Genomic DNA, 10,958 nt, shown 5'->3' with positions numbered 1-10,958 from the left:
TATATGTCAGGTTGGGTATCAGACGCCACCTCTCTAGGGACATCTCAGGCCCTCCAAGGTATGGAGGCCTATCTCCCCCCACCACTTCCCCTGCCAGTGGCAGGCGCCCTCAGACATCGGTGCGTTGGTGGGTTTTGTGTCTGGGGATGGGCGTCCGGGTACACACCGGCTCACTCCTGGTGGCTGCTTGTCGGGTCCTGGAGCCAAAGGTGAATCAAATAGACCAATACAGCAAGGCTGGGATGGTCCATTTGGTAAAGTAAATCTGTTGGGCATCTTTCTTTGCCTTTAGACAATAATTCTGATGGCAAAAGAACCAAACGGCACAGGCGGGGGGGATTTTATTGTCAAGTAGTGAAACTGCAGCAGTTAATCTGTTCAATAAAGTTTCCCTGGAAGCTCAAATCTTGGCTGGTTTAATAAGGAAAGAGAGCTAGCCAGCCACTGTGCTCATTACACACAGACAGAGGAAAGTTCAGTTTCTTCTTTTCCAAACCAAAATAATACATCAGTCTGAAAATTGTTGTTTACATGTGCAAAAGAATCAGCTAAATGGAGATGCCAGTCTATGTTAAACCAAATCTGATCAGGTTTAAATATTACAACTTTTGAATTCACAGTAAACAGAATTGAATTGATTTGAAATGTTCTCATATTATGAGATGCTTTGTCTTTCTGTAACATGGTGTGGCATTTTATATATTTTTGGTATTTCTTAAGGAACAGTTTCTTTCTGATTTAATAGATATTAATAGAAAATAGAAAAACAGCAAATTCATGCAAAAAATGAGACCAGTTTTCCCATCTCTAAAGAACACCACTCATTCCTGTTAATACAGTTTTATTAGCCTTCATGTGAAGGACTGAAATACATTCATATCCTTTTATCTCACAACATCTGCTTTTGCTCAACAATCCAGGCGTTAAGGATCATGACATCTGCTAGTGGTGGCTGAAAAATGATCCTTCTGCTTGCCGCAGGCATCCACTTTAACCTCCTAGGACCTGGCGTCCACATATGTGGACATCACATTTTGGGTTATTTAGACCAAAATTGAGTATTTTGGTCTACAAGCGCCTGATATCCACTTACGAGGACATTATACTGCTACTGTTCTATCGAAATTTTAAATGAATATCCTCATATGTGGCTCTCATTTTTCTTAGAAACAAAAATTAGGTAAAAAAAAAATATATATATGGTAATTCTTTGTTTTTACATTCATCGGGTTCCAATATGAGCAAATATCAAAGAGAAATTAAAAATGCATGCGATGGAAGAGTTTGGGTCTTAGGAGAAGCCCTGCTTAAGCCCTCTCTCACTGGCGACTGACAGCACACAGCTTATGGGATGAAGGAGGGGTGGTGAATCCCACAGCTGGTGTGAGATCCAGTTCATCCTCTGTAATTCCAGGTGTAGGAGTGAAGCAAAAGTGCTGAACAAGGGAGGTGAAGAAGAGGAAGAGCTCCATCTTAGCCAGACCTTCTCCAAGACACATCCTGTAACCTGCAAATGCAAAGAGTTTACGCTTATTTAAACAAGTCATGTCTGTGCAAGTGCAAATTTTCTTAACAAAAGCCTGATAAAGTTGTCATACCTGCAGAAAAGGGCATGAAGGCATCTCTCCTGACAAATTTACCTTCCTTATCCAGGAAATGAGAAGGGTTAAAAGTGTGTGGGCTCTCCCATTCACTCTCATCATACAGGACAGAAGTAAGAAGGGGAAATACAATAGTTCCCTGTAGGCAAAAGAGCACATTTATCATAGATGTGCGATTCAAGTTATCAGAGGTGAATCAAAATGTCAAATAAAGGGTATTTTTTGTGGATGAGCAGTTGACCTTTTTGATAAAGTATCCCTGGAAGGTGACATCTCGGCTAGTTTGGTGAGGAAGACATACAGGTAGAATATTAGCCAGTCTCTGGATCTCGTGAATGACTGCATCAGTGTACGGCAGGTTTTTCCTATCATCAGCACTGACTTTTCGGCTTCCCACTACATGTCTCAGCTCCTCATGGACCTGCTCTGTAGACACAAAATAAATAGAAAGGTTTTGTCTGCATTCATTTTACCACATTTTACCACATTTTACCTCGCTTCCCTCCCTCCCTCCCTCCCTCCCTCCCTCGCTTCCCCCCCTTCCTGACACCATGACACCCCCCTCCTCCAATCCCTCTCTCAGCAGCAAGACATCTCCCCCCCTCCCCTCCTCCCAAACACCTCCCAGTGTCACAGTGGATCAGGTCAGGAGGCAACTGAGGAAGCTTCGCCCCAGAAAGGCAGCAGGCCAAGACAAGGTGTGTCCTAGGATGCTTAAGGCGTGTGCTGCTGAACTTGGGGAGCCGCTACAACGAGTCTTCAACCTCAGTCTGCGACTGGGGAGAGTGCCCGCCCTATGGAAGACATCCTGCATCGTCCCGGTCCCCAAAAGGAACCGGCCCAATGAGCTGAATGACTTCCGACCGGTGGCACTGACGTCACATCTTATGAAGACTCTAGAGCGGCTCTTCCTCAACCTCCTCCGACCACAGGTACAACATGCCCAGGACCCACTACAGTTTGCATACAAGGCGGGTGTCGGAGTGGAGGATGCCATCCTGTACCTCCTACACAGAGCCCACTCACACCTGGATGGGGGAAAAGGCACGGTCAGGATCCTGTTTCTTGACTTTTCCAGTGCCTTTAATACCATCCGGCCCTGTATGCTTCAGGAAAAACTGAACAGGATGGAGGTGGACCCCTGCCTGGTGGCTTGGATCTCTGACTACCTCACCGACAGACCACAGTACGTCAGGCTGAAGGACATCACGTCTGACACTGTGGTCAGCAGCACAGGAGCACCACAGGGAACTGTGCTGTCCCCTCTTCTCTTCACCCTGTACACCTCTGACTTCTGCTACAACTCTGAATTATGCCACATTCAGAAGTTTGTAGATGACACGGCCATCATGGGGTGTATCTGGGATGATCAGGAAGAGGAGTACAGAAGTCTGGTGAGGAACTTTGTCGCATGGAGTCACACAAACCACCTGCAACTCAACACCTCAGAGACTAAGGAACTGGTTGTGGACTTCGGGAGGTCCAGAGAAGGTCCACTGCCGGTTCAGATAGAGGGGGAGGAGGTGGAGGTGGTCAACAAGTACAAGTACCTCGGGCTGTGGGTGGACAATAAACTGGACTGGTCATGCAACACAGAGCACCTGTATAAAAAAGCCCAAAGCCGACTGTACTTCCTCAGGAGGCTGAGGTCTTTTAACATCTGCAGGAAGCTCCTGAGGATGTTTTACCAGTCAGTGGTTGCTGGAGTACTTTTCTATGCTGTGGTGTGCTGGGGGAGCAGCACAGCAAAGAAGGACTCATCCAGGCTGGAGAAACTGATCAGGAGGGCTAGCTCTGTGGTCGGCATGAAGCTGGACACTCTGGTGACAGTGGCAGAGAAAAGGACATTAAAGAAACTGCTGGACATTATGAACAATGCTGGGCATCCTCTGCACACGGCCATAAACAATCAGAAGAGTCTGTTCAGTGACAGGTTGCTTCTCCCCAAGACAAGAACTAACAGACTGAAAAACTCCTCTGTCCCACACGCCATCAGACTGTTTAACTCCTCTCTGGAGGGGAGAGGGAGGGGAAACAGGAGGACAAAGGAGGGGGGAACAACTAAGCTGTAGTGCCTCTTCACCTCACTGTACAATACCTTGTGCAATACTTTTTGTAAATAGTCAACAGTGCAATAGACTCAATACTTGAAATGTGCAATTCACTTGTATTTTTATTTTTTATTCCTATTTATTCTATTTATCCCCTTTGTATATTTTATTTATATTTGTCTCTGTATTTATATATGTGTGTGTGTGTGTGTGTGTGTGTGTGTGTGTGTGTGTGTGTGTGTGTGTGTGTGTGTGTGTGTGTGTGTGTGTGTGTGTGTGTGTGTGTGTGTATAACAATTCTGTAACTGTAACTTCGGTCGTTGCTGTGCTTTTTTTGGAAGTCGAATTTCCCAGAGGAACCCACCCGAGGGATTAATAAAGTTCTATCTTATCTTATCTTATCTTACAATATTGCAGAGCAAAACCCAAAGATCAGACCATCCACTATGAACAAGTTATTGGTGGTAGAGGGGAGAAAGAACTCCCTTTTAACAGGAAGAGGTCTCTAGGAGACACAAGCTCAGAGTGGGACAGTCAAATTCTCCATCATGAGTACAAACAGAGTTCAGGAGCAGACTGCCCTATTACAGTGGCTTGCAAAAGTATTTGGCCCCCTTGAACTTTTCCACATTTTGTCACATTACAGCCACAAACATGAATCAATTTTATTGGAATTCCACGTGAAAGACCAACACAAAGTGGTGTACACGTGAGACGTAGAACAAAAATCATACATGATTCCAAACATTTTTTACAAATAAATAACTGAAAAGTGGGGTGTGCGTAATTATTCAGCTCCCTGAATCAATACGTTGTAGAACCACCTTTTGCTGCAATTACAGCTGCCAGTCTTTTAGGATATGTCTCTACCAGCTTTGCACATCTAGAGACTGAAATCCTTGCCCATTCTTCTTTGCAAAACAGCTCCAGCTCAGTCAGATTAGATGGACAGCTTTTGTGAACAGCAGTTTTCAGATCTTGCCACAGATTCTCGATTGGATTTAGATCTGGACTTTGACTGGGCCATTCTAACACATGGATATGTTTTGTTTTAAACCATTCCATTGTTGCCCTGGCTTTATGTTTAGGGTCGTTGTCCTGCTGGACGGTGAACCTTCGCCCCAGTCTCAAGTCTTTTGCAGACTCCAAGAGGTTTTCTTCCAAGATTGCCCTGTATTTGGCTACATCCATCTTCCCATCAACTATGACCAGCTTCCCTGTCCCTGCTGAAGAGAAGCACCCCCAGAGCCTGATGCTGCCACCACCATATTTGACAGTGGGGATGGTGTGTTCAGAGAGATGTGCAGTGTTAGTTTTCCGGCACACATAGCGTTTTGCATTTTGGCCAAAAAGTTCCATTTTGGTCTCATCTGACCAGAGCACCTTCTTCCACATGTTTGCTGTGTCCCCCACATGAGATCTGAGCTGTAGATCTCTGCAGCTCGTCCAGAGTCACCATGTGCCTCTTGGCTGCATTTCTGATCAGCGCTCTCCTTGTTCGGCTTGTGAGTTTAGGTGGACAGCCTTGTCTTGGTAGGTTTGCAGTTGTGCCATACTCCTTCCATTTCTGAATGATCACTTGAACAGTGCTCCATGGGATGTTCAAGGCTTGGGAAATCTTTTTGTAGCCTAAGCCTGCTTTAAATTTCTCAGTAACTTTATCCCTTCATGGTGTTGTTGCTCCCAATATTCTCTTAGACAACCTCTGAGGCCGTCACAGAGCAGCTGTATTTGTACTGACATTAGATTACATGTGTGATTTTCGTTCCACTTCTCACGTGTACACCACTTTGTGTTGGTCTTTCATGTGGAATTCCACTAAAATTGATTCATGTTTGTGGCTGTAATGTGACAAAATGTGGGAAAGTTCAAGGGGTCCGAAAACTTTTGCAAGCCACTGTATGTGCTTTACCTGTTTCTTTACCTCCACCCACTCCTGAAGAAATCAAGCATCTGTGAGGCACTTTGCAATCTGCTGACAACTATCCAAGCTGGGACCTGACTTTCAATTTTCACCTGAGTGCGGTCTAACCGCAGTAGCAATCTCCTCATCGTCTCTGTAAAAAACTCTCATTTTCTCTTCACAAAGATTTCTAACTCATATTTCCTCTGTTAAGGACGTCCCAGTGGAGTGTACGGGAGAGAGTTTTGTGTGGCTGAAGAGGAGGAATTTGTTTCAGCTCTGGAAGTTTGGAATCACCTCCCTTGTTGGACTTTGTAAATAAGAGACTCTTGAACTGTGAATGGCTAAAACACTTTGTAAATACCACAATTCACCGTCACTGTAAATGAAATCACTTAACTTGCACAAGTTCTGCGTTTGAGTGCGGCCCAACACATTATGATAGTCCCAATATAGAAAAACCGGGTGTTTTTTTTCCCCCCACTAAGAAGAATTTAAATTTGAAATCAGGATCTGTAAAGGCTGAAAAAGACTCAAGAGCTGTATGTTTGTCAAAGCAGGCTCCAATAAACATTTACTGAAAGTTTAACAAAAGATTTCATATCAGAAATGTATTATCTTTTTACAACCTCTTAACTGAAGAGTTTATACTATAAGGTAAATGCATAGAACAAAGACTGAAGAAACTGAAATACTGCCAGAGGAATGGAAATCAGTGGATACTTACTGCTAACCCCAGCTCCTTTTTCTCTCATTGCCAGATTGTTGACTTCTCAGTGCTCAGGCCACTTAGGTTTTCCAGGTAAGTAAGCTAAAAGGCTAGCAACCAACCTCATTCTTAAGGACACCTGCCTGTTCCACTCTCACACTGTTGGAAACTTAAGTTTTAGCTCTAGGAAACCCTAACCCTCCACCTACTGGAAAGGAAATGAAGTTCTAGAAAATTATCCATAGTTTTTGAGTGGTGTGTTTGGTCCTGTTGTTGAGTTCCTTGTTGTACTTACCTGAGCTGAACATTAAACTTTAACCAACACTATCCTGCCATTAAGTCTGTGTAGTATGGAAACCATAAGACAAAGAGCTGTGGCTAAACCAAAACTCCTGCATGCATGAAATACCTTGATGAAATGTATTTTTTTGCCTTTGTCGATATCTATTTAGAAAATATTCAGTTTTCTAATGGCTGATTGGCTTTATGAAAACAGAAATAAAATTTCTGGAGGAGAGTTCTGCCTCCTTACCCTGTATGTGTGGATATTTAGCCATTAACAGCAAACCCCATCTCAGTGTGGCTGCTGTGGTGTCAGTACCAGCAACAAACAGGTCAATCACTGTGAATATCAAGTTCTCCTCACTGTAGTGAGAGTCGTCAATACCAAATTCCTAAAAAAAGAAAAAGAAAAGGTATAATAACAAAACTAAAACACTGTTTTGAACACTGAGCCACTTTTTAAAATGTTAGAAAAGACAAAACATGCCGTCTTACTTCCTCTTTATGCTTCCAAATCAAAAAACAGTCCACAAACCCTTGGCACATGTCAGGGTCCAGTGTCTCTTTCAGGTACGTAATTAAATACTTTACATCTCTGATGGTCGTCTCAACATTTTTTAACACCACCTGATGGTTTTTAATCCATCTGAACAGCCGGGGAAACATGTTATGAAGCTGTAAAATTAAACAGTAACAAAGTAAAGATTCAAGTAATACTTTCATTTTTACAGAAGCACCATCGTTATGCATTGTTTTACGTATACATTTGGTATTTTCCATATCTTTGTGACCACTTTATGCTTTCAATCACTATTTTAGATTTTGCCTTCCCATCATGAAATGTGAATATTTTTTGTTTGGCTCAATGGACAACAGTAAAACAGTAAAAAAACTGATATACAGACAGAGTCTGCTTCAATATAAAATCAGATTTTTACCATTCAGTTTATGCCACACAGGTAACAATAGTCACTGTTAACATTTTATGTCATTCTTTTTTTTTTTAAAGAGAGTAAAAAAAAAAGGGGGGGGATGAAAAAGCAAACCTGGACTGATGCAGAACCTGTGACACATGTGGCATGATTGGCTCGCTTCACCATTTTTGTGAATATCGGTTCATTGTAATCAAATCTACATCCGTACACAACGGAAAAGATAATATTGGCTGTTGCATAATTTATTGGAAGTGCTGTATCAAATGGTTCTCCTGTAACCCAACATGTGGACAAGATTAAGACATTAATAATTAATTCTAATAGCATTAAAACAAACCTCAGCAAAATTAAATTGGTCTTTGTTTTAACACTGCGTATACATGCTATCTCCATACCTTTATGCTCTTCGATCACTTGAATGAGATAGCTACACTCTGCCAAGATTTTATGAGAAAGTCTTTTGCCGAAGTCTTTGAGGGTGGTGAGGGCAAAATATCTCAGCTCTTTCCATGATTCTCCATTTGCAAACAAAATCCCTACAAGACATAAAATTTTACAACAGGAGGTTGTGCCACATTGAGTCGTCAATGTAAAATATACATAAAAGATAATTACAAAATAAATATATAACGCTTCAAACCACCTCAACCAACCACTGATTCTGAGTTGGATAAGCAAGGGAAAGTGACTTTAGCTGGTAATATAACATGCTAATGTGTGTTAAATGTAAAATCCACAAAGTAAAACATTGATAAAGGGATTTGCTGTTGAGCGATCTGTCAGGTCAGTAAGAGTGAAGGGGGCTGTTGCTCAATCTGATCTTAACCAAGCAAAACAGCAAAGATCAGAGCAAAAAAATAAAATAAAATCAGCATTTCTTCAAAAAGAAAATCATATGTTTTTAAGGTTTTCAACCGTAATTCTACGGGTCTTTAATTTTTTATTTCAGAGTCATTTTATCACTTTTGATCTGACGTTTCCATCTGTGTCATTGGTGAAATGTTATTATAAAGCCAACTATCAACTGAACTCAAAGTACAACACAATGTTGTCACAAACAGCAGAACTTACTCTCATGGCAGACATCGAGAACAAAGGAATATGCACCACTAAACCTTTAAAATATTATTTTGAAATATTATTTTTCTGATTGAAAAGAAACCTGGACTTCAAGATATTGGTCAGCTGTTGCAAAACATGAGGAAACATGCTGTTAATTGTGTAGCCTGTTTCGATCATGTTTTCTTATATCTCTAGTGATCACAAATAACAAAACCTGCAATTTCCCTGGGCTAACACAGATTTATGAACATGAAATTAAACTTAATAAACCACAATATAAAAGAATCATACCATGACCTCGGTTTATATCATTAAGTATCGGGGAGATGTTGCGCTCTCCAAACTCCTCTGCATAGTTGACCAGTGCCTCTCTGACTGTCTCATATCCAGCCAGGACCACGACTTTGTTGGTTCCAAAGTAAAGAGTAAATACAGAGCCATATTCCTTTGAAAGCTGGAAGAATCATTCAAAATAATAATAATTAAATAGCATGTTACGTTCCCCTAACATTTCACAGGAGACCCTGCTAGGGCCATAACATAGCATTAGGTATTGTAATATGTTTAAACTGGCTTCTTTTGATTCAGATCTTGAGAAGAGTTATTTTACCTCACACAGAGTTTTGTGGGGTCTCTTGGGATCTAATTGCAACAGGTTACCAAGCAGGGGCAGAGGTCTCGGTCCTGGGGCTTCATACATACAAAGTTAATTTAAAGACAAGGACTTTAATGAGCCAAGGCTGACATAAATGTGTTTTATCTACTTTCTAATCCATTTATCATAAATGTAACAAAGTGTTTAGAAAGTTAGCACATACATGTAACTTTTCTTCTTTTTTATGCATCCATCTATAGAACGCTGCATGTTATATTCTAAATCTGCCTGTTCTCTTTCAGAAACCTGCCTGCAGAAAATGAACCTAAAGTATGTAATGCAAGGATGTAATCACTTTCAAGATGGAGAAAGCATAAAGTTTGACTTTAAGTGACAGTTATGGACACTTAATATGATAAGGAGATTTTGCAGGTCATTAATCAATGTATAAAACTACAATAAAATGTACTTTTAGTGACACAGGACACAAACATGGAAGCAAGATCTATAATTATGATTATTTATAATAATCATTGCACTAATAAATCATTGCAATTTCTTTAACCATAAAGAATAACTAAATCCATCAGGACAATATCACATCAATGCACTGAACTCACTATGTTATCCCTCTAACAGCCTCCACATGTTCTCACTGTAATTTCCCCCTCATGAATGAATTTATGCTGCACTAATTTGAATGTGTCCCTCCAGAGATTTATAATTGCGAAACCGGTTCACCTTGTACACGCTGACTCCACAGACAAGGTACGAAAATATATCAGGCTACGTCAATAGCGGTAGGTCGTCAGGGTTTCTACTCCACGGCCGTATTTCATACGGTTCCACATTTCCAATGTACGCTATTTTCTGCAAGTACCGTCTCTTTGCATCCGGACGCAACCTGTCTCTGTACCGTCCCTTTTCTTTTAAACTGCTTTTAAGCATGTTTCTAGCAACCGTCCTTCCAGCACAGTGTGTTTGCTTTGATTCGTGACCCAGATATATGGCGCCGCGCTCCCACAATACATTGCGGCATTATGTCAACTCCAAAGCCCTACCGTTGAGTCCCTTCCAGTATTTCAGACAATCCCTTTCCGTCAAGAGCCACTTGTTAATTTGTTGCGGACTTGTGATTTGCACTTCCCAGCCACTGTAAGGAACACTATCAGACACTCTGATCGATGTCAATAAACATGTGCGCACTTAGTGCAGACTTCCCCAAGCTACAGTGGAAACTATCAAAAAGAAAAAGAGATCCTAATAGAACAAAGATTCATGTTCCAAGCCATCAAGTATTTCACTTGAGGAAACTTTTATCCTCTCCAAAATCACCTGGGTTATTTGGTGGATTCTTAAGAATTTGCTAAACAAAAGACTTGCCTTATAGAAAGGGGCCCATTTTAAGGCATACCGAGACACAAAGTCTGAAAGAATATGTATCCCCTGCAACTTTTAGAAGGAAAGACTAATCTTCTCCAAAATCATCCATATTCGGTGCTTCCCCCTCTTCTTTGTGCTTCCAAGAATGGGATCACAATTTCTTCACGACACCTTACTTATGTCTGTGAAGGTTCTCAGTCATCCAGGTCATCGTAGTCAAAGGAGCTTGCAAAGAAAAGCGTCTGGACTTCTTTAAGTTACTTGAAGACGTTTCACCTCTCATCCGAGAAGCTTCTTCAGTTCTAAGGTCAAATGGTGGAGAGTCTGAACTTACGTCTGAACAGACTTAACAATGTGGTGTATGCTGTACAGTGCAGCGAGGAATGCCCAGACCTCTACATTGGAGAGACCAAACAGCCACTTCACAAGCGCATGGC

General features: G+C 41.5%; 1 protein-coding gene across 1 annotated transcript; it reads right to left on the bottom strand.

Moving 5' to 3' along the window:
* Window positions 1-824: 824 nt before the first annotated feature.
* LOC146711416 (cytochrome P450 2K1-like) lies at window positions 825-10,746 on the bottom strand. Its single transcript, XM_085454266.1, has 9 exons — window positions 9,154-10,746; window positions 8,835-8,997; window positions 7,877-8,017; window positions 7,593-7,753; window positions 7,042-7,221; window positions 6,797-6,938; window positions 1,843-2,027; window positions 1,599-1,740; window positions 825-1,507 (listed from the first exon to the last, which is right to left on the bottom strand). Exons 1-9 carry the CDS (start codon window positions 9,241-9,243, stop codon window positions 1,320-1,322), a joined length of 1,392 nt encoding a protein of 463 aa, XP_085310392.1. The 5' UTR covers window positions 9,244-10,746; the 3' UTR covers window positions 825-1,319.
* Window positions 10,747-10,958: the final 212 nt, after the last annotated feature.

This window comes from Copadichromis virginalis, linkage group LG4 (genome assembly GCF_057382275.1).
Source record: "Copadichromis virginalis isolate Kocher_CV1m ecotype Utaka linkage group LG4, C_Virginalis_male_GT1.1, whole genome shotgun sequence".
Classification (NCBI taxonomy): domain Eukaryota; kingdom Metazoa; phylum Chordata; class Actinopteri; order Cichliformes; family Cichlidae; genus Copadichromis; species Copadichromis virginalis.
This window is presented reverse-complemented; position numbering and strand designations above follow the sequence as displayed.